The sequence below is a fragment of the Passer domesticus genome, chromosome 8 (genome assembly GCF_036417665.1).
Source record: "Passer domesticus isolate bPasDom1 chromosome 8, bPasDom1.hap1, whole genome shotgun sequence".
NCBI lineage: Eukaryota > Metazoa > Chordata > Aves > Passeriformes > Passeridae > Passer > Passer domesticus.
The window spans coordinates 50,761,589-50,785,898 of NC_087481.1; the positions used below are offsets into that span (position 1 = coordinate 50,761,589).

Below are 24,310 nucleotides of genomic sequence, written 5' to 3' on the forward strand. Positions count from 1 at the left end.
TGCTCAGCCTGGGTGACATGAGCTTGCCCCCAGCCCTCCCTGCTGCTGGGGGCTGACAGAGCCAGCCATGCCCCAGCATAAAGCATACAAGCATTTTTGCATAGACACTCCCTGTGTTGCTGGCTGTGGGTGTTCAGTGAAAGCCATCAGTGAGGGCCAGGAACAATACCCTCATTCAGGCAATGTCTACAGCCCCCAGCCGGGCACACAGGGCCAGCCTGGGGGAGAGGTGAAGCTGTGGGGAGGAAAGGGTTTTGCTTACACACAAAGGTAAAGGAAGGGCTCCTGCCCTGTCTAGAGCATTCCAAAAGCAGATGCCCAAAGGCTCAGAGCTTGTGAGCTAGCTTTTATCTTCTTTTTTTCCTCATCTTTTAGGAGGAAAGCTTCTCTCCTGGCTTTAGGAGCAGGGCTCTTGGCGTAGTGACACAGATGGGGCACAGACCCCAGAGCAACAGGGGTACTGCTCCCCTGCCCTTCACTGCATGGATCCCTGCCCCTTACTCTCAAGAGATGGAGTCAGCCCCAGGGATCATTTTGGGGTAGCAAAAGGAGCACCCCAAATGTGGTAGTTCCACACACACCTCCCATCACTGCTCATGGAATGGGGCTGAAGCCAAATCCCTACAGCCCATCATCTGCAGTGAGCCTATCCTGGTGTGGGGACACCGGAGAGCCTTGTGTGCACGTAATGCAGCTCAGAGCATCCTCGTGTGCCCTGTTTGAACAAGAAATGCAGCTGTGCCAGAGCAGACAGAAGTGCTGTACTGGCACAGGTGGCAGGGCTTGGAAGGGTGGGCATGGCAGATGTTTGAGACGGGCTGTGGTTTCAGTTGCAGAAAAAAGGCTCCATGTCCTCAGGCCCTGCAGAGTAAATAACTCTGCACTCCTACTGCCTATTCCCCAACAGAGCCAGTTCCATTCTCCAGAACAAACCAGGGTCCCTCTCACATCAGTGAGAATTACTGTGTATGTCATGAGGTTATGCATTACACTAATTTTCATCTGCATTTAAGAGAAGACTCAGCCCAGCAGCTGGAAGTTGTACTGGGTTTGGCACAGAGCAGTACATTGCCCTGCTTTCTCCAGTTGCCACACCAAGACAATGAGTTAAACACAACAGCTGTGTGGACAATCAACTGAGGAGAAACCACATATGTCTGCAGACAGACCAGATTTTGTTCATATGAATCAATCCATTTCCAACTCTGATTAAAATCGGTTTATAAAGCACCTCAGATTGTTACCAGGGTTTGTCTTTCAATCATGTCTCCACTTTTCCTTCTAACCCCAAGCACATCCCTTTGTATGTTCAGGAATATGTGCCCTAGTCCTAAACAGATTCACTCCCTTTCCCCTCCCAGTTAAAACATGTTAACGTAGCAAGCAAACACTTCTTTCTACCAAGTTACCATTTTACTCCTTATCAACACTAACCTGTTGGTTTCTGTTAAGAAGACAACCTCTCCTCTGTGGGCAAACAATGTTCCTCTCCTTGGGGGAGCACTGCAAACACTTCCAAGGACCCTCTGACAGGGAATGTGCAGCTTGAATCTTTGCTCAATAAAGATAGTAAAACATGAATGCCAAACACTTCTCTTTGAAGAACTGGGGTGGAAGCTGCTCTGATTTCCATTACAGACCTCTAACACATTTAAAACACAGCAATAATCTTACAAAACTCTCCACGCTCACATCACTTAACATTTTAGACTGTGAGCTTAGGGCTGCATCACCCACGACTGAGGTGACAAGGGTGTCAGTCTGAGAGGACTTGACAGCGATGGCAGGTAAATGAAGGTGTCCCCAACACCTCCCTGCACTCAGCACCTCTTCCCCTCCCAGGGTCACAGACCAGCCAGCCACGTCTGACAAGCGTGGTAAGGAGCAGGCAAGAAACCACAATGCCCCTAGAACAGGGAGCACAAGTTGGGACAGTTGCCATATCCAAAGGCAAAACACATGGGAAGGGGGTGAGAGCACTCACAGGAAATAGAGGAGGAGCAAGAGCAAGAGCCCAGCAGCTCTGTCCTTGTCACTGCGCTGAGCACCCTCGGTCACATCTGCTCTCTGCAGGTCTCCCTCCTGTCCCCTTGGGCTGCTGGGTCTGCTGCTCTTTATGCCTCACACACACTCCCTAATCACAGGGAGAAGGTGCCTTTATAAACAGCATCTTCACCAACAGCAGACATTCTTTAGGGCAGGCAAGGAAAAAAACCCAACCCCTTGTGAACTTCATGATTATCCTTCAGAGCTTCAACAGCCTAAGAGGAGTCAAGAGGCAGCAGTGTCCTCCCATGCAGCTGGCCTTGTGACCTCATTTGCAGTGGCTGGGAAAGGAAACCCATTCCCAGGAGAGTTTCACAATCTCTCCTTCACTTCCCACCATGCCAGTCCAGCAGCCCAAGCTCTTCCCACTCCCCCTGTGCCACCCTGCCAGCCACCAGCCCCAGCCTCCCACCCCACCTGGCTCTGCACACTCCACCCAGCAGGATTCCTGAGGCTGCTTCACCTGCATTGAAACAGCAGAGACACCCGCACGTGCCACCTCAGAGTCTGGATTACTGCACATCCCTGCCCGTGTTTAAGGGAAGGATGCTGCTGTTTGCTGATGCTTGCAAGCTTAATTTCATAAGCAGTATGACAGATTTTGTAGTCAAATTCATTTTCCCAGAACGCCAATTCATTGCTCAACAGCCTCCTTGGAGTCCATCCACCTCCATCATTACAGGACTTCCCTGCACAAGCACTCTGCCAGGCTAGTGGCAAGAATGAAGCCTTCCCCACAGCAAGGCATCAACAAGTTATCCCCACCAGAACAGGCATATACTCCCTATTCTTATTAATAACAACCCACTTGTCTGCCCTCTCCATCTGCTCCTCAAGGATCCTCAGTGTTCTCCTCCAGCCCAGCCTTCCCCCACACCTCACCAGCTCCGGGTCACCCCCACACTGGGGACACACTGACCCAGCTGTGCTGTCACCTGTGGCTGCCCCGCAGGGCTGGCCGTGCCTCATCACCACCCCCACACCCATCAGCACCAACACAGAAAAGCCCTGGCAGGGCTCTGCCAGCAGTTGTGCTCGCTGTTTATTCATCACACATGTGCAGAACATCCCCGCTGCTCTGAGGGAGCAGTGTGCATATTTAAAAAGACAATATACAAAACATAGCTGGATCTTAATGAATCTACTGCTTTGCTACTGGAACTGAATGGAATTGTGCAGACCCTGCCAGGATGGAAAAAAAACCCAAACCAACTACACAATATTTGATTTGTAATATAATCCTTAAGATCGCTTTTGCAGCGTGTTATTATTGTGCTTATCAGGCCTGTAAAGCACCAGTTGTAAGGAGGAAAAGGATCAAAATGCAACAGGCAGCACAGTGCCAGCCCTGTCAGAATGCTAAAGTACTGCACGGTGAAAAAAAACACACAGTCCTGGCAAAAGTTAACTTCACACAATATAACACCTCAACATTAGGAAATGAGCTATTAGCTCAAATGCATCTACTGAGGTGTAAGCAATAAGTACAAACGGAGTCTGGCAGAAATACATTTGTTTAGTACCAAGTTCCCCACGTAAATGTTCGAGTGCCATGAGGAGGCCAGCAGTGAAAAGGAGAGCCCCATCTCCTCTCAACAGGTAAAATTTACCGCGCTGCTCAAGGGGTGGATCTGCCTCCTCCAGGGGAGGTTTCTACACATCAGCAGGAGCAGAAACCACAGAGCACCCACACACATCCGAGCGCTCCGTGCACTCCCGGGCACCTCATCCCACCTCCTCCCTGGGTGCCTCAGCTGGCAAGGAGAGCTCATGTTTGAAAAGCGCCCAGGAGTTGGGATGTGCCAGTCTCGGTGCTCGCCACCAAGCAGCATCACACAGGGAGCGCCAGAGCCATTGATTGAGGGGGAATAAATGGGCTGTGGGTGACAGCCAGCCCGGATGAGACCTGCCAGGCAGAGAGCTGGGAGTGCTCACCCACCCTCTCCCTAACCACCAAAACGATTTGCGTTGAGAAAACAGACGCTCAATGTCGTGCCTGCTCAGCCTGGGAGGGTGGGAAATCCACGCAGATCGGCGGCTTAGGACCAAGGACGGAATGGGCAATGTCAGACAGCTGAGCGGCTCCAGAAAACGCAACAAGCCGCTGCTTTTAAGTGGCAGGGAAAGGTCCCGATGTCCGGATCGGATAAAACGTGCAATTCTCCCACATCTCCCTCCTTCTCCTTCCCTTCCTACCTGAAGGGAGAAGGTACCCGGGGCAGGTACGCAGGGACTGCACATCCCCGGGCGGGACCTGCCCGCGCTGCCCCGCACCTTCCCCATCGCTCCCGGCACCCGCCCCACGGGGACACCGCTTCCCCTCCATCCCCGAGCTGTCCCTGTCCCCGCTTCCCCTCCATCCCCGAGCTGTCCCCGTCCCCACGGGGACGCCGCTTCCCCTCCATCCCCGAGCTGTCCCTGTCCCGGCACACGGAGATCCCCTCCCGGGAGCCAGCTCCCGTCCCACGGTCCGTCCGCCTTTCCCAGGGACCCCCGCCCTGCCGCCCGGCCCCGCCGTGGGACAGCCCCTCCCGGCCGCAGGAACCGGGCTCGCCCGCTCTCGCAGGGACCCTTCCCCGCAGCCGATCCCGCTCCCACTCTGGGCAAACATCGCCTCGGGAGCTGTCCCCGCATCCCACCGCCGCTTTCCCACGCGGGGGGACAGCGTTCCGCAGGGGCCCGTGCCAGCGGCTCTGCCACCCCCAGAGCCGCCCGGCGGTCCCCGAGCCGCGGGACACGGACACGCGAGGCGCTCCCATCCCCTCACCTTTGTACTTCTCCATGGCGATGAGCGGGAGCGCAGCCCGGCGACTCCCGAGGGCTCCGGGACACGCCGCCGCCCGGCTCCGCAGGCTCCAATTCCAGCAGCGCCGGCTGCCCCGGCCGGGCCGCGCCGCCCCGCCCGCCGCCCCGCCCCGAGCCGCGGGGCCGGCCGGGATGGGCGCTCGGGGCTGCCGCCGAGAGAGCCCTGCCGCCGAGAGAGCCCTGCCGCCGAGGGAGCCCTGCCACCGAGAGAACCCTGCCCCCGAGAGAACCCTGCCCCCGAGAGAACCCTGCCGCCGAGAGAGCCCTGCCGCCGAGAGAACCCTGCCCGGGCTTTGGGGCCGGCCGGGATGGGCGCTCCGGGCTGCCCTCGGCTCCGGCTCTGCCGCCCGGCGAGCCCTGCCCGGGCCGTGGGGAAGCGGCCGGTTCTCCGGGAGAAGCGCCGGGCTGGGGACCGGGGCGGGAAAGGAGGGCACTGGCGCTGGGATGAGGCGGGGGGCGGCTCCTGGGGATGCCCCGTGTTTGGGATGGTGAGCTCTGGCTGCAGAGGGGCTTTGGGCACGTTGGGAGGAGCGCCCTGGTTATCCCGGGATGGCCATGCCGTGAGCCCAGGTAGGAGCCTGCCAGAAACACACCTGGGCTGTGGGCTGGCAGGCTGGAAAGTTGCACTCTCCTTCCACCCCGGGGTACTGTATCCCGGAGCCGCTGAATGTCCACTCTTCTTTCCAGTGACTTATTCATTAAGGCTTCCTGATAGGACCTGGCTCCTGGACAGAGCCTGTCTCACAGGAATGTGTCCCTCTCCTTGGGTTGCAGTGACATTTTTGCCTGACTTCTGCCACGGCAGCCAGAACTGTCATGTCCAAAGTGCACAAATAGTCACATGAGAACTGGGCATCCAGTCTGACCTCAATATGAGGCACAGGTGGCAGTCTGTCCTCAGGCTAAAGTTTTGGAGATGCTGAAGGAATTTAATGTGTATATCAATGATGAGAACACTGAAAGTAACAAACAGCAGTCTGTGAGGGTTATAGGGGAAATTTTATCTTCATAATTTACAGTGGCATGGGGACAAGGGAGCCATACCTGCCTATTACAGGGCCTTTATAGCAAGAGCTGAGGCTAAGTGCCTGACCTGGGTGTGCAGCTCCAGTGTTCCTGTGGAAAAATATGCAACCATTACCTAGAAAATGAACTGCTCTCCTGGCACCTGTTAGATAAAGCCAACAGAAGGCTCACAGAATCCGTATTTGCCAGTTTTTGTACCTCTCAGCCCACAAACCCTTGACATCCATGGTCTAAGGTAGCCTGGAAAATGTCACTGCTGCACCCCAAGGGTCCACCATTTGTTCCTCCTTACATTTTCTGAAAATAGCCATAAGCAGGTTCTCTTGGCTCACATGGGAAGCAAGCAGCCAGGCTGGATGGCAGAGCACTGTCCTGACACTCCTTGGGTCCCTGTGTGCCCCTCCTGTCCCCACCCTCCCAGGCAGTGCTTGGTGGGGGTGACACCTCTCAGAGGATCTCTGTGGAACCAGGGAGTGACCTGTGCCACCTGGGAGCTCTCCATACAAGAACAAGGCTGGATAAAGAGATATTGCCACTCAAGGGAGCTGAGGCTGGAGCATCTCTCACCTCTTGCCAGTGCATACCCACCACACAAAGAGACAGGCAAGCCAAGTGCCTGAACTATCAAACCCAGCAAGCAGATAGCAGTCTGCAGTAACTGGGGAAAAATAAATAAATATGCCTGCCACATAGGAATACTTCTCTTGGAGCTCTTCCCAGCTGCTTCTTGGCTATAGCTTTCAAAATCTAGCAGGGTGGGCCTTGGTCTTGCAAATCTTTGAGGTGTGCCTCTATCTCGAAGCAGGTGAGCAGGAATTCTGGACTGAGCAAGGCTAATTAAGGATAATACCAGTTACACAAACTAATTAAAGATTATTTTGAAAGATCAAAACATCATCTGATGTGATTCCTGTCTTCAGGACCCAGAGCCTTTACATTCCCTGCTTGTCCCTTCCTTTCCTTCCCATGATAAGGATGCTCTGGAATTCCAGGACTGCTGGTTAGGCCCATGGCAATTGCTGGACAAGTGACAATGGGACAAATAGTAATGCCAGAGGAATACAAGTTCTTCCTGTTTGCCCCCTTCCTCTTGCAGTAGGAAGTACCTAAAATACTTTGGAGTATTATTTTTCAAACAGGCTGTTGTGCTCTGGGGTTTAATAAAACTGGGAAATACCCAGACCCTGCTTAGAATGAGGAATGAATGTTCCCAGTGTTGGTGCTGAAATCTACATGTTTACCACTGTGCTCAAGTAGAGCAAACACTTGCAAACTGGTTTTCCTGGTGGAGCTTCTTGAAGCCAATAAAATGACAGCCATCTACCTGTACACCCATGTATTCCTTGCCTTTTTTTCTTCTTATCATTAGTGATGCTTATTAGTGATGATGACTATTATCATTAATGATGACTCAGGTGTGAAAACCCTGGAGGGCCAAGCTCATCTTGTTTAATTCCTTTTTTATGTGGCTGACATCCTATCATTCAGTGCAGAGGTTCATACTATAGCTGACATGTTTTGATCATATTTTCCCTGCACATTCATGCTGTATTAAAAGCCAGTCTGGCTGCTAGTGAAACTGGCACTTTTGGCTAAAGTTTTCCTGTACCATGCTGTGGCTTTCAACTGATGTAATTCTGATTCTCTGGACTTATTGCCTTTAAGCTCTTTTGCTTCCTGTGAAACAGAGCAGGAATCAAGACTATATTTAGAAGCCTAAACAAACTTTTTGAAGAATTACAATGATTTGCTAAATACCTTATGTAGTAGCATGATCCCAACCATCACTCTTCTCCACTGGCAATGCTAAACACTTGTCTTTTTTCCCTAAGTACACTAAGCAGGTGTACATTGTGTCATTATTAATATTATTGATTGTTATTATTGATTGCTACACCTACCTTTTACATCAGCAAATCTTTAATGTCTATATTTGTCTAAATCTTTGCTATGACTTTCTTCTCTTTGCTTGCACGCACTTTGCTTTTTCCCTGGTTTAAGCATGACACAAAGTGTGGTGAAACTTATTGATCCCTCTGTGGTGAAAGCCAGAGGAGCCCTGCCTTGAGAACTTGTGTTCAGGTGCCTCCACTGACTTCAGGGGAGTTGTGCTTGATGGAGACTGTCAGGAAGAGCCACACCTGACCTGGATAGTGCTGAGCTGCTCTCTGGGGTATTTTCTCCCAGATACTGCTCAGATATTCCAGTTACAACAGTCCCCAGTGGTCAGACTTCTTCCTTTCTTCAGGGAAAATATTCCATCTGGCAGAACAAAAGGTAGACATTTCCTCCACACTTGAAGTTTGTGTGTTGTTTCATGAGGCTTTTCTTTCTCCCTTCCCCATGCACTTATCAATGCTGTAAAAACCTAGTTCAGGAATTTACTCAACAAGACCAAGTTCAGTCAGAGGTAGAGTTAACTTGGTTCTGTTAAGCTCCTGAAAGAAGGGAAGTTGTGTCAAATACTCCACTTGCACAGGCACCTGGAGGACAGGTGGAGGAATAAGATGGCCTGGCAGACTGGGGTTAGCAGGGAGATCTCAGATCAGCAGGGAGGTCTCAGATCAGTGGTGTTGCACTTGTGTCCTCTTTGCTTCCAGATATCATCTTGGGTCCCCACTTAGATAAAGGTGCAGTAGTGGACAGCTGTGGTCAAGCAGACATAGAACCTTTTCAGGGAGATTTGAGCAGAGGTGGGTTTTATGGCCTGAGCTGAGATTAAAGTTGAGGTGTGTCCTACAAAATGCCACGAAATGAGGAAGCCAAAGGCTTCTTCACTTTGGAGTCCCTGGCTGCAATACTGGGCTGTAATGCTGCCAATAATCTGAGGTGGGAGAATTCCTTTTGCCCATTTGGGGATCCCTCTGAACAGTAACAAAGCCTGTGGACCTAGGGACAGCTGAGCCAGCAAAACAGCATTGCTGTCTCTGACAGGGAGAAGTCTCTGCCCTCCCACTGCTCCTGGCCAAATTATCTCTCTCTTCCTAGTGCCATTTTCACTGTTATTGCACCAACTTCCACGCTGAAATGACAGAAAACTAAAATGGCACATTCTTGTCCCACCTGGGGAGGATGAGTTGGGTTGCAGTGGAGCCAGGCAGGACTGGGACAGTACCAGGTGAATGGCAAGCACCTGCAGCTGGATGGAAGGAGGAGACCACGGGGAGCTGGGAACACACTGCTGGCACTAGATAGAGCAGCCAGCAGTCACTGCTCAGCTGTCCCTTTGAAAGTGCCCCAGTCTTCCTTTTAGGTGGGAGTACTGGCAGGAGTTCAGGATGTTTATGGAGCTCACATCAATGTCTTTGAACCCTGATCTGCTGAATCCTGCTGGTTTTCCAGATTTTCTGATTTAAGGGATGAAGGGAATAGCTGGTTTTGGGAATTTGAATGGAGTCCTCTGCTTATTCCCAAAGGAGATCGGAATTAGCTGGATTCTGCCAGCTGTCCTGATTCATGTGATCAAACACTCTGCATCCCATGCTGAAACTGAGGCACCCAGGCCCTGGGAACATGATTTTCTGTGATAAATGGCATTGCCACGTGGCTGAGTGCAGAAACACATTGAAGATCCTGGGCTACCCACTCAGGAGCATGAGCAGCAGTCTTTCCCCAGGAATAACCCCTCTGGGTGCCTTTTAGCAGACCAGACTTGTTCCTTGGTTCCAGGAAGGCACTGGCAGCCTGCCAGGCTTCAGTCAGTGGAAAAAGGGCCAGAAGAAGCAGAGAGGGTCACTAGGACAGCATGGCTGTTCCAAGCAGAGCTGCTCACTTAAATACTCTGTTGGAGAGCATGACTCCTTCACCTCGGATGATTTGTAAGTATGCTGCCTATAGGTGCCTCTTTTGAGGTCTCTTTGCTTCCCTGTGAAGCATGTCACAATTCCAGCTATAAAAGAGGTGACCAAATTCTCCCCAGCTGGAGCTGGCCTCAGACCACTGTTGCTGCACTGACTTCTGTCCAGCCATTTCTGACTTTCACCGATGAAAGGCAAGACAATCAACCCTAACACAAACAAAACCAGAGCTGTTTAGCTGCTCAGCTATACAAAAGCTTCATCACTGATACATTCCAGCAATGTTTTGGATTCTCTCAGACATTAACTGTTTCAAAAGAGCATGGCTGCGAAGAGGGTGGCTGGAGGGAGGGGGGATTTCCCATTAAGGACAGCAGGACCAGATGTCTTTTTGATGAGCTTCTCTTGGCTTCCCATTCTTTGACATTTCCTTTTCAGTTGTTAAGTCCAAACTGCTTGTAGGCCAAATTACAGGGAGTCCTAATAGCTTGAATTGCTTTCTTTCCCTTGACAGACAGAATACCTTCTTGTGGCCAAAGTATGAGGCATGCTGACCAGACAGTGTGCTCAACAGCTACAGTGTTTGTTCCTCCTGAAACTATTTCTTCCTTGTACTTTTTTACTACCCCAGACCCTCTCCCCACTCCAGAGAAGCCCCTCAGCTTTCCTTTGACAATGTTCAATATCAGTTAAAGGAGCCCAAAGCATGATTTGTTCCTTTCCCTGCAAACTCCTCATGGGGATGCTCACACCAGCAGACCTCCCCCATTATCAGTGCCCTGTGTTGCAGCTGGTAACACCCCCAGGACGTGGCCATCAGCTTCCCAAGAGTTTCTGATAAAAAGTTCTGATGCTACTTAGCCCTGTGTGGTGGTGCATCATCTCCCCATGAACCCCCTGGCCTATGACCTCAGAAATGTTCCTTAGGTCTTGGCCTTGAGGAACAGCTGGGCTGAGCTCCTTGAGTTGATCAGAAACACTGTCTGCTCCCAGGAATTAGTGCTGTCTAACGAGCTCCTGTTTTCTACAAACAGCCTTGGAAACTTATTTTTCTTGCCTGAATAACAGCCCAAGTGGAACAGTATTTTTTGTAATTGAACTTTCAAAGAAAGCCACTGACCTGAATTGCAGCCAGGATGGAACATTACATGACTGAAAGCCAAGTCTCTTGTGTGCCTATGAACATAAGTCCAAAGGGAGGCCCTGTGAGTTCTCCTGGAGCACAGTGGCTGCCCCAGCACTGCCCTTGCTTTGAGCCTCTCAGAGCCACAACTCCCACCTTTGCTGCTCTTGGAGGACCAGCACCAGACACTGAAAAATCCTGGGCTGGTACCCCCAAATCCCCGAGGCTCAACCTCTCTCTCACCTGTTCAGAAGATGCAAAGGATCCAAAGTGAGTGCTTCCCTGATTTGAGGGGCATTGTTCACAGGGATACACTTTGCACAGACTCCTTTAGATCTGTGTGTAGGTGTGAATATGCCATAGCAAATGTACTGGGAATATTGCTCTCCTAGACTCTTAAGTACTTTAGATTTTTCAGGAAGCTGGGCCTGTGACTTGCTGTTGTGCTTATAGTAAATTCCATATTAATGCTTTGTTAAATTGTTGAATTTGAGCTATTGATTAAGTGCTGTTAATTTAATTTCTGCTAAACCTTTAGGCCTAAACCATTGAATTCTGAGGCTCAGTTTGGCCAGGGGGTCCCACTATGAACCTCATGACTCAATGGGAGGGTGCCCCTTATTCCTTTTAATCCTTATGCTTTCCCCAACCCCTCCTCCCAGGCTCCACATGGACAATTTTGGAATTGGTTTTGGGTTTAGATAAATTGACTTTAGATTTTAGTTTGTTTTTTCTCTGTGTGCATTAATCACCTAGGAACTACTAGAGTAAACCCTGTCAGTGAACTTTGTTGCATTTTCTCTTCCACATTAAACCTGCTTTCGCTGATGCCTTTGCTGGTGATTCTTTAAGTGACCAAAACACTCATTCATGGCAACATGGTCCTGTTTTTGAGGGGATAGGATAGGAAATAATGCCTTTCAGCTGAGTTAGAAACTTTTTCCACTCTTACAGGTTTTACCAGTAAGCCAGCATTGAGCAAAGTCTCTCCCAAGTTAGAAGAAAAAAATCTGTGTGGACTCTCAAGCTGTAGATGGAGGATTTGCCTGAACAGAGCTGAACTCTTGGCACCTTTCAGCACCAGGAAAGCTTACCCGGGTGAGAAGAAAAACTAATTTTATCAAAATATGGGGAAAGATTAATTTTTATGTCTTGCTACATTTTCACTGGGATTTTTTAAACCTCCCCCATCATCACTGCAAACTGTGGTCTGATGTCAACTGTGAGCTTGCAGAAGGCTATTTATTCTGGCATTTCCCCAAAAAGAATGTTTTTCAGTCTGCAGCTTTTCTTTAGGCCTTAACCAGTTCCACTCAGTCAAAGTCAAGGAGCAGAGTGTCTGTGGTCAGCACTGCTGAGAGGGGCAAGGGGAAAGAATGAGAACCTGTGGTCCCACAGCACCAATAAACTGCAGTTGGTTTCACTGGAGGCTGAGCACTATGGAGCAGTCCAAGTTTCCTTTCCTGCTATAAATGTTGGATGTTAGGATATGCCAAACTATCTGCCAAAGTGGAATTAACTACCAGGTAATAAATAAGTTTCACCCATGTCAGTTGAGTCTTCCCCTTTTTTTTTTTTCGTTCCTGTGAAAAGAGATTTAATCAAGAATCAAGAAATCTGCCTTGGTAAATACCAAAAAATGCAGTTTCTCTTTTCACACATAGAGCTGTGGAGCTGAATTTCTCCTGCCTTCCCAACCATCATTAAGTATTCTGTTTAAATAGGCCAGCTTCATGCCATCTATAATGAAGTTATAGTGTATTGCTCTGTTATGAATGATGAAGCTGTTGTGTCCTACGGGGAGAAAAATCGCTGTAATCCAACTTTCCTTTTGAAAAGGCCTAATGTATCCACATGAGATCTTCTGGCAGAGACAACTGAGAGAATATAAATAGAAGCTTAAAAGAGGAAGGAGGGGAAGGGGAAAATAACTCCAATAGGGCTGAGTAGCTGAAATTCACAAGTTTAATAGGAAGATGGATGACTGAAGAGCCTGTTCTGTGACACAATTAGGACTTTATGTGGGCCTTTTTCAATTATTTGTAGCTGACAAAATATCACACAAAGGCTGTTTCACACTGCAGGCCAGGTGCCCAGAAATGGTTTTTTTGGAGGAGAGGAGCAACTGGGAGAGTGGCTCAGGAGCATGGGCCATGAGGGCTGGTTGGGCAATGGTGTGTGTGTCACCCTGTGAGCACGTGGCAGGGGGAGAGTGTCCTGCACTGCCTGAGGCCCCTGACACTCAGTCCATCACCTGCCCATCCCCGGGAGCAGAGAGCTGCAGGCACAGCAGGCTGCGTGGGGCAGGAGGGGACTGCCCAGGTGCACATGGCCCAGCCTGGACACACCTTGGTGCCCTCCCCACGGACATACAGCAAGGGGACTTTGTGGGTTCCTGCTACAGGATGAGGTTTCTGCTGATAAGCAATTCTCAGAACTGAAGCTGTTTCAAAAGATCTTGCCTGCTGTGTCCCCTCCTTGCTTCTCACTGGCCACACACCAAATGCTGCTGTTGTGGCTCTTGGTTTTCAGCACAAAGCCACAGCACCACCAAGGAACGTTTCTTGAAGTGACCTGCAAGTGTTTGCACAGTGTCCACATCTTCAGAGGCATCAGTGCTGCAGCTGTAGAGGTGACACAGCAGAGGAGAGATGGTGAACTGGAGAGCCACAGCAGCTTTACTATCTCTCAAGAGACCTGCAGAACATCCTACCAAACTAATACTACAAGTGTCTTAAATTTGTTTTGGTTTACTCCATTACACAGTGAGCTAATCTAATTAAAGGCACTTGGGGTGATGATTAGTAAATTTGGTTTATTTAAGTTTAGTTAATTTGGGGTGAACTCTCCTGGGTGTCCCCAGGAGGAGAAAAATTCAAATCCTGGGATCTGCAGGGGGTCAATTCTGCTTTGGTGAAACCCTTCCCTTATGTCAGCTCTGGCAGTGGGCTGGCTGCATGTCAAGGCTGGCAGCCTGGCTGATATGATCAAATGTTACTCACTTTTTTCTTCACAGGGTCAATCTTTCAGCTTTACCCCCCAGGTGATCTGTCTGCCCTGCTGGTACCTCCATTTTCACTCAAACTCGCCAGGCCCAGGAAAATTCTCCAAAGGGTCCTCTGTTGGGATTGCTCCCAAGGGAGAAAGAGCACAAATGTAATTTTCAGGAAGCTGAACAATTAGTTAGTTACGGAAAACACAAACTTGGAGTGCCAAGAGGTCAGAGCAACATCAGAGCATTGAAGCATTATGCTCTGGGCTGCCTGAGCACCATGGCAGACCAGTTATCACAGAATCATTTATATGATCCAATATTTACTAGTCTCAGAAGAAGCTTGGTTTCAATTACCTACTATTGTTTCACAAACCTAGGTGTCAGGAGGAGGATTTTTTTTTTTGAAAGGGAACAGTTAGAGGGAACAGCAATAGCTGAAACATAAAAATAAAACACACACTTTAAAATCATTCAAAATATCAAACACTGGCTTTCCTCCTCCCACAATATCTGTGGTCTTAAATGCATCATTGCAAGGGGAATTATTCATGTAGTCTCATCAATAAATCTTACTAAAGGCCTTTATATTGCAGTCCTCATTCATCTAGCAACTCCTCTGTAAATGGTAATTAGGGTAAGAGCTAACTGAGATACCACAGAGTTTGCTCCTGGCAGTCATTGAACATCCCAAGTATATCAGGGCTGTAAAGTAGGCATTTCTCAGCAGCAGCTCATTCATTGTGAGCCCTGATTCAATTATTACCTTGTCTCCTGTTTCACAGCAAACACTTTGGTTCACATAAAGCCTCAGAGCCTGTGTCAATGAACTCCTCAAATGGAGTCAGCTGCATTTTGTCTCCTCTGCAGTACTTAGCCTAAATCCAGGAGAGGCAGTCAAGGGGGAGCCCTGTTTCCCTCTGGCAGCATTGCTGGGCTACTCCTGCAGAGAGGTTTGGTTCTACCATCTTCCCTCCACTGCCTGGAGCTGTGGGGGCTGGGATTGCCCAAGTTATGGGAAATGGATGACTCCCAAGTGTGGAGACCCCAGGCAGCAAAATCAGCCTCCAAATCTGTCAGTCTGCTCCTGTCAGACCTGGCTCACCTTTTGATGCTTCCTCACTGGCTGCCCAGAGATGCTCTATTAATTTACATCCAGCCCCTTACTTGTGCCAACTTTGGGCTGGGAATTTCACTGAGAGGAACTCAGCTCTGTAAAGATCTTCTCCTGACCTATGTCCAAAGAGCTCTGCCACAGTTTTAGCAAAAACATTATGATACAAAGCAAGTGTGCCTGGCAGGGCTCTGTCCAGCTCCTGCCCTGACCACCAGCCCAGCACAGAGCATGCAGCTCCAGGCTCTGCACAGCCACCTCCTCCAGAAGGTGCACGCTGAAGGTGGGATTCAGTCCACCCCTTCCTTCCCTCTTTCATCCTGGGGCAACAGCTGGAACACTCACGGCTTTGCACACACCTGCCTCAGCAGTGTGACCCTCAAAGGCCTTGAAGACAATGCTGCCCTTCCAAAGGGACAGTCACAGAAGGTGTGGTGGTACTGCTGGAATGGAAGGGACACAGGGAATGCCACCAGCTGCCCTCTCTGCCATGGACTTGAGACAGATTTCATGACACACAGAGTGCAGTATCACTGGCAGTTTACTGTGCTCTGCTTTTTCTTCAGACATCACTCTTCACTTGTGCCCACCCCGTTTTTCATGCCCAGCACAATTATTTTGGGACATACACTCAAAGCAGGGAACTGACTCAGTTTAAAAATATATAAAAAAAAAAAACCACCCAAAAATGCTGTGCAATGAAATAAAAAGTAAAAAATGTTTTTTTAAGAAGGATCAGTTCCCGAATGTCACTGCGAGTGACCCCACAAGCAGTCATGCTGACATATCTGATGCAGGAAAAAGCTGTGGGGGCGTGGGAATACCTTAATCTGCCTGAACAGCCACCCAGTGCTTTGTCTTATGAAATCCCAGCCCGAGGAGAGGCTGTGCTCTGCTGTTTCCCTGCTTCCCCTCTCTTCCTCTCCCCCCAAACCCTTGGGCCCCCATCCCTGCCATGGCTACATCCAGCCTGGGATGTGCATTTTAATCTGCAGTGTGTATATAAAAGAGCTGGAAGCAGTGGCTGTCTGAGACCCACCTGACCTTTGGATGTACAGCAAACTTCCTGTTCCAGGCTGCCAGCTCTTTCATCTCCCAGCCTTCAAAAAAGAAAAGTGAGCCTATGTGAAAAAATGCTTTGTAATGGGGACTCCTGGAACAACTTTTCTCTCTTGCCCTCTGACTGAGCCATAGAAAACAGTAAATATCTCTCCCAAGAGTCCTTTTTTTTACAATAGAAAAATGTCAGGCAAAACTGAAGTTTTGTTTCCCAGCCTTGGACTCTGCAGCAGACAGGCACAAAAGCTAAAGAAAAAATAAAACAGCAAAGGGGAAAAAAACCTCCACTCCTGTTAATTCAGAGTTTGGAGAGATTTTTGGTGGAGAATAAGCTTTTTTTGGTAGGGAGCAAGACACACTTGGGAACTGGGTCTCTCTTTTTGCAGGAGGAAGTGGTCTTGGGCTATACTTGACAGCAAATTAGCATTGACATTTGACTTGTTTTGATCTGAGTTATTTACAATGGTATTATCTGTGTATTTTTTACATGCTGTGAAGATTCCCATTGCCAGATGCCTCGAGATGGCTGTAGGATGCAGAGCATTCCACAGTCATTACTCAGGGGTCATAAACTTCACATTACTTGTGGGGAGGAGGGGAGCAGGGGGAAATGGGCTGACAATTAAAAAAAAAAAAAGAAAAAGCAATCCTAGACTTAAGATTTCAGTGGGCTTGTGTATTTAACTGGAGAGAAATTAAAAATGTGCTTAGGTGGGCTGGCACTGTCACACTGTGGGGCTGATGGCTGGAACACATCCTTGTGAATTTGCTCTACACAGAGAAGTGCAGTCGGGGTAATTTTCCCAATGCTCTGGTCTGGGGGAGGCTGTGATGGAGCAACTGCTCCAGAACCCTGCCAGGTCAAAGATCCCCAGCAGGGATTGCTGCTTGGGATCTCCAGAGCCTGGGCTGGCAGGACGTGTCCCTGGGCTGGCACTCCACTGAAGCTGCTGCTGCAGGGAGGGAGCTGACTGCCAGCTGGTGACTTTCAAGAGACAGCCACTCAAAAGGGAGACTTTGGTTTTGAGGTTTTTCTGTGTTTGGGAAACTTTCAAGAGAAGTTGCAAGGCCAAATCATAGACTTACACTTGTGGTTTTTTAAGCAGGTACTTCGTGCACAGACCTTGCTTAGCTCCTGAAGGAGTGAAGTGCCCAGGGAGGTTAAGAGGAGATGTCCAGAGATGCAATCCTGGACAGACACCTCTAGAAAGGACAGAAAGGACTGCTCTAACTGCCACCAGGCTGGATTTGTTCAGAGACAGGTTTCTCTTGTGCAAGTCACAGCACACACACAACACAGCAAAAATCCAGGCATGGCCTGGGAAGTGAATGGGGCAGGTATGAACCTTGCTAAAGGATAATTTCACAGTGGTATTGAATTCCCTTTGCTCTCCAAGCAGGAACCCGAGTCCTCATCTCATCTGAGGCTCAGCCATTAAACACTCACAGCACACTGAAGTAAAACCCTGGGGAAGCTTTACCTTTGTCACCAGACAGAATCTGTGTGGAACATCAAGGCAGGGCAAGGGGGGAGGCTCGGAGGGCTGAGGAGTGAGAGAGAAGATGGAGAACCTGGTATCTGCAGGGCACGGATCCTGGTGTTGCAGGGGCTTTCTGGAGGCTCAGGGACTGTGCAGGTTTGTGCTGCACACATCCTTGGAGGGGCTGTGTGCTTCATTCTGCTGCCACGATGCTCTGCTGGACCCCAGGAGCTCAGCACATTCTGGGCGTGATAAACACCCCATTTCCTTGGGTGGCATCATCCCCCACCTTCCACACCCACACCAGGGCCAGGCAGGTTTAAACTCCAGATGATTAAGCCAACACCTAACTTAAAATATAAAACATTTTCACGATGGGGACTAACATTTTAGCTGAAAGGCAACAATTTACCTTTGAAGCTGACACAACTGCATGGCATGGTCTGTTTCACCTTACTGGTATCTCAGGTCATTTTAAACCTCAACTGACAACAAAATTAACACTTCTATGTGGTTACATGAATCTATTTTCTATCTATTTCTAGTGGCTTAGCTACAAGAAGCCTGTGACAATTTTCAAATCTGTTGCTGTCAGCTGTCTTGCTCTTATCATTCATATCTCACCTGAGAGCTCTCTTCTTGAGAGCACATACTATTTTTGTAAGAGAACTTTCTTACAACTCTGCAAAATTAAAAAGAAAAGCTAAAATAAATGAGGCAACATGAATCCAGAAATTAAGAATAAAGCTCCAAACTTTATTCATTGACTTGAGTACAACAGTGATGCAGATTACAGTGGCACAGGAGTGCAATATGTGCTGTTTGCAGTATGACAGTGGAAACACTAATTGTACAGAACAGCAACCCAGCTCAACTTCTCATTATGCATACAAGCAGACTTACTGTACAGACAAGACATTGATTCACTTTTACAGAGACTCAGAAAAAGAGACAGATGAATGGAAAACACAGGGACACCTCCCCAAAATGGTGGTTTGTAACATGTGGAGGGAGGAGAAAAGAAAAATAAAATAATAAAAAATCCTATTGCCAAAATCTACTGATTTAAAGGAAAGTATACCTTTAAAAAATTAGTTTCAGTTTCCAAAGCTTAAAAAAAGTCCCCAGCTGTAAGGCCCCCTTACAGGAAGAGTTGTCCACAATGACCAAGCCCCACTGCTTGGGCAGGGCTGCTCTGGGGGTGACACCGAGCTCCTGGCTGGGCACAGGAGCCAGAGGCTCCCCTGGCCCCAGGGCTGCAGTGCCAGGGAGAGGAGGCTCCACTGCTGCCAGTGGGTTTGCATCTGGGGAGAAGTGCATTCTGAAGGTGTTCAGTGACAGCAGCCCAGGCAAGTGTCCAGTGGGACCTGCCAAAGCATCCTCAGGGAGCTGGAGACTCAGCCTGGTAAGGCACCACTGGGATTCCCACATTTCCCAGTGCCCAGGGGCAGGGTCCTGTGGGCCTCAGCTCTGCGAGTCCTGGGAGCAGCACCTGTACTACCTGTGGTGATCCTGACACGACAGGTCACTGCTTGCCTTCAGTCATCTCTTCTTTACCTCAAAAGAAGGACCGCAGTGCACATGGAAGTATTACCTCTTCACAAAGATGAGCATTTCTGAGCAACTCATTAGCAGAAATCTATTTCCCTGTTAGAAGCCCTTTGGGCAACAAATAATTTATTTTGCATACAGGCAAACAACATTAATGGCCAATTACATTCCCACTTCCTGCACTGCACATTAAAATTAATAACACTTCTGCCAAATGTGGGCATCACACAGCTCCTGCCAGCAGAGTTGTCTGACTGAAAACTCAGAATCTTTGCATTGTGATGGATATTTTTGTTGTTGTTTCTTATCTTATTAAGCACAAAAAAGGTGTGTGGGAGAAATCACAAGGCAGAACTCACCAGCCAGAGCAATGCTGCAGCCCACAGTGACAGGAGTGTTCTACACTAAGGGAAAAAGGTGCATTGTGCTACTGTCACAGTGCTCAGGAGCTCTCTCCAGCTCTTCATTTTGCAGCAATGGGGTAGAAATGTACCACATATTGTCAAGACCAGCCCTTGCTAAGCATCTACCCTGAAGACTGTGCTGGACTCTAGTGGGTGTGTTGACAGGGCCACAAAGTTTGACAGGGCACAAATCAGACTGTGCCCTGGGGAGAACTGAATGGGGAAGGGGCAGTGGAGACAAGCCCTAAGCATCCCTCTGGCACGGAAAGATGAGTGGCATTTCAGACAGATTAGTTTAATTCTTGTTTCCTGCAAGTGTTTTATTGCATTGTCATTATCACTGACTGGTGCTCCTCACTGCTGTAGGTAACATTCAGGATGTGGACATCCTCCTTCACAAACACATTCCAGAGGAAAGCAATGAATCATGGAGTGAGAGAAAAGGTGGTTTTCATTTGTCTGCCCTACAAGCCTATGTCCAAATATGCCAACATCTCCTCCTAAGTCAGGAGGAGCCAAGATAAATCATTCCCTGAAGAGTTTAGAGGATGTTCATATTTTTACCATTTGAGACCTAATGTTCCTGTTGCTTGCTCTAACAGCTTCATACCATTAATTTCAGTGTGGGTGCTCACACGCTATGAACTCCAAACCTGACCTCTCCACAGTTTGAAACAGGTACTACAGGCTCATGCCAGCGTTTTCCTCTAATCCTGCCAAGCATCACCCTGGCAAGCCCTGGAGAAATCAAGATTATGCCAATCCTTCTCCTTCCCAGACCTTAACCCTTCTCTGATCACTGACATCACCCTGCCAGGAGACACAGGGAGTGTGGAAAGGGAATCACTTCAAAACGTGTCTAACTTCAGTGTAGCTCACTTTTACAGAAGAGGCTGCCGAGCTCTCTTGAGCACCAGGATATCTGAACTACATGGCTGAGAAAGGATTTCCCAACTGCAACAGGAAAAGGGCAGCAAGCACTTCAGTGGCATCACAGACTTAGGACTGCAGGACTTTGTAAGGAGAGGTGGCACCTGTCCTGACAGAAGGAAAAGCACGACTGGAGCCACAGAGATGTTTTATCCCATATAAAGAGATAATTGAGGGACTACTGAGTCCTCCCAGCCTAAACTTCCACAGCACACTGCAGTACACCCCCAGCACATCACAACCCACATTTTATGAGCTCCAGATGGGGAGGGTGTGTGCCACAAGTGCACCTGTGCTCAAGGATCTGCATCTGTGCATAATCCCAGGTGTACTTAACCCCATGTGTGCACCTGGGTTATTCTGCAATGCTTTGACTGGGCCTTGCTCTTATATCACTCCTAAAGCAGAAAAGGAGAAAAAAGAAGACAAAAGCTATCAGTTTTTAGTCCTCTTGGTAATGACATTGTGTTGACAGCATTGATGGGATAGAACTTTATCAGAAGCTCAAATGCTTTGCAGGAAATGGAAGAACACAAGCATGTACTTAAGGCATATTCATGGAATCACAGAATGATTTGGGTGGGAAGGGACCTTTAAAAATCATCTAGTCCAACTCCTGACATGTCCCAAGGGAATATCAAAGAGGGGAATTACTAAGAACTGCTACTCAATGGATACCAGGAAAATGATTAACTGCTTACAAAGAAAATTCTCCCTGGGGCTACATTTTGTTTTTATTAGGTGGGAAGACCAGATGAAAGAAGAGAAAATACTGCAGTGACAACCACTGAGAGCCCACTGCAGACATCCTCCCTCCCCCATGGCTGGCTGCAGCGTGGGTTTTGTGGACAGATGATCTCTTGGGTGTGTCTACATGTAGGTGGTGGAGAATTAACTGTAGGCATGAAACTGAAGCTCAGAAAACCCTTCATGTTCTCAGTCAGGAGTAAAGCTGTAGTAAGTCTAGTGTAGAGGGCTGTGAATTGACTGACTGCTCCACACCACTGAGATGGGAGCCAGCAGTGGCCCAAAAGTCCAGTCAGACATGAGTTGTTTCTGCAACATGTACCCTGGCTTCTCTTCATTCCTTCCCAAGCTTAAGCTGCAGTTTTAAATTCTCAGTTGATGAGGCAGATCCAAATTACCATGCCATTCTTCACAGGCTAAGAGGCTGAGTTTTTTTTTTTCTTTTTTTTTTCTTTTTTTTTTTTCTTGCATAGGAGGGAGAGGTAAGAAAACAACCTGGCTTAGTCATTTCTGAAATGACTGGGTAGTGTGTTCATATGTGCTGTGAGAAGTTCAGTAGTAACCTAGAGATGGAGACAGAAAAATGCAGACTGGCAGCTCACATCCTTGACAGAGCAACTCCTCAGGTCTAAAAGGGGTATGGTCAAGGTGACTTGAACTAAAGGACCTGTAATGCCTAATTGAGTGTCTGTAGGATGTGGGATGACAAAATGTGGAGAATTTTAATAATTTAAATGCATTAAAACTCAAATGTTTGTCTCAAAGTTAAGCCACACCTTGCATGAATTTCTGAGACCTCAGCATTCACAAAGTCTGTGAGTGTAAAACACTGCTGTTCTTTCACTGTATGGATTTGCTTTCAGCAGTCACTCAAAAATGCATTTTGAGCCCCTGACACTCCCATTTACTTCTCAGAGCTCCTCTAAAAATCATTCAGATCTGTGTTCTGAAAAATTAGGTGAAATATGTTACCCTGATCCCTGCTGCAACCTCGGCTCCACCCAGAGATCTCACTCACAAGTGTGTGTGTGTGTCACAGTGTCCCCAGGCATTCTGTTCCCTGGGGATGGTGCCAGACCCTTGGTGGCACATTCTCCAGGCTCTCCCACAGACCCACATTCCCTCAGGGACATGGAGCAGGTGCTGAGCCCTGCTCTCTGTCTCTCCCCTACTGAATCTTCACCTCAGATTTTATCGAAGGAACCACAGTGATCTGTCACAACAGGACTTCCTAAACCAGCAAAGAAGAGGCAGCGTTTGGGCTGTCCTGCACAGCTGATGGTGAAATGTCATTTGGTGATACAGAGAACTCAACACAGTGATACTGAATCTCAGAACTACACGGGACTGTTTCCTCTTCCCGACTTCCAGATTTTAACACCAATGTCTCATAGAAAAGAAAATACAAAGGCTCTGCTGTCTCCAGCGCCTGAAGTTCCTGCATTAAAAAGGAAACCTTGATATTCTTTGACAGACACAGAACCTAAATGACCCTCTCCTATCAGGAGGCAGGCTCATTAGTGCAGTTATGCATTGGCAGTAAAGCACCAAGGAAGAGGAAAAGCAGCCACACTGCATCCATTCAATTACTTTGGTGCTCACGTCCTCCTCTGCATAGGACTTGCCCAGAAGCAGTTAAGGTATATACAGGCAGTTTTTCAAGCTGCAGCATATTGGAAGAAGACTGAAAGCAATAAGGAGTTCAATGCAGCTCAGAAACTCTCTTGCATGATTACTCTGTCTTCAAAAACCAAGTCAGGCACAAAGGGAAATAAAAATAACCAAGGCTGGAGCTTTGATGCTTCAAGACAGGAAAGAAAAAAAAAAAGTCTGTGCCCTCTTTTCCAAGCACAAGTGAAAACCTACATTTACTAAAATGAGTGCTTGGCCCCATGCACTGTGCCATATTGACAACAGCTACTGCAGTTTAATCAAAAAGCCTCTATTGGCAGAGCTTGGCACCTTGATGGTACCTTTTAATTCATAAACATTTCCTCCCTAAGAGGGATGAATCTGCATGTTAGCTAGCAGAGAACCATTCTCCCTGCCGTTGTAAAATCCTACAACTCCACTGCAGCCTGATGAGCTGTACTAGCAATCACCAGCAGGGAGTTCATCCTGAAATCTCTGGGTGCAAACCAGGGCACACTTAAAATAGCATTTCTTCACTCTGCCACTCCCACCCCCATGCACCCACCTCCTGGAGTAAATTACAAGAAAACTGACTCTTCTCCATCATTCCCATTACTGAAGTGATCTTAAATTATTCAAAAGGCTGGTTAAGCTCCAGCCTTATTAATTCAAGCAGAAAGTGTGGAAGAGGGAAGACTGACAGCACACACACAGCAATTCACTTCTTATATCCTAGCAAATATTTACAAGTCCATTTTCCATAAATCCAAGTGGTATGTCCTGCAGGTGAGCAGAGTGCCCACCACCACAGGTTGTGTTACACAAAGAAGACATTGTGTCAAAAGAGTGCCAAGTAAGAAACTGTTGGGTGAAAGACTTGATGTGACCATGTGGATAAGTTACAAGGGGCTTCTCCTTCACTACACACCTACCTATGTCCCTCTCCATATATACACACATATATACACACATACACACACACAGAGATAGATGGAGAGATATAAATACATGTGTGCACACAGGCAAACACGCATACATATATATATATATATATTTATATATGTATATATTCTCTTCCAGTTCTTGGAGTGGTTACAACTACTTTAGTCTACAAGGCATCCTAAGGGCACTTCCTGGCTCTAGCAATAAAGTCCATCATATTGTGGAGAGAAGTAAAGGGAATATCATTGAGGGAGAAGAACAGAACAGTTTTCTATCTTGTACAATATCAGGTAACAGGCTGACACCTCTGGAAACTATTACAGCTGTTTCTGAGCCCAGATATTTTCTCCCTGCATTCCAGGAGGGCAATTGTTGATCTTGTTCAACTGCAGAGGTGCCACTATGTTGATTTTCCCTTTTTGGTGGATAAGTAGTTGCTTCCAAACAGTTTGGACTGTGTGATACAATATTCTATGCATCATTTGTGGTTGGTTTGTTTAAAGGGAGATTAAAAGAGTTTTGCTTTTTTCTTCATGTCGTTGCGTCTCCAGAGAGGTAACTTGTCAAACTCCTGTATCGTCATGCCAAATATTTCTTGAAAAACTTCAGGTGCTAAGTGACGCTTCAAAAAAAAAAAAAAAAAAGGAAGGAATAAAAAAGG

General features: G+C 48.1%; 2 protein-coding genes across 3 annotated transcripts in view; both read right to left on the reverse strand.

The window, feature by feature from the left end:
• AFAP1L2 (actin filament associated protein 1 like 2) overlaps positions 1 to 4,974 on the reverse strand; it is a 64,615-nt gene extending 59,641 nt beyond the window's left edge. Inside the window, exon 1 of the mRNA XM_064431366.1 lies at positions 4,814 to 4,974. Within this exon, the coding sequence (XP_064287436.1) occupies positions 4,814 to 4,829 (16 nt within the window). The 5' untranslated portion in view covers positions 4,830 to 4,974. The remainder of the gene's footprint in view (positions 1 to 4,813) is intronic.
• A 13,204-nt stretch (positions 4,975 to 18,178) lies between these two features.
• The window catches only part of ABLIM1 (actin binding LIM protein 1), a 203,543-nt gene continuing 197,411 nt past the window's right edge, over positions 18,179 to 24,310 (reverse strand). For both annotated transcript variants that reach the window (XM_064431400.1, XM_064431401.1), the window contains one exon: positions 18,179 to 24,271. In XM_064431400.1, coding sequence (XP_064287470.1) covers positions 24,158 to 24,271 — 114 coding nt within the window. In that variant the 3' untranslated portion in view covers positions 18,179 to 24,157. The remainder of the gene's footprint in view (positions 24,272 to 24,310) is intronic.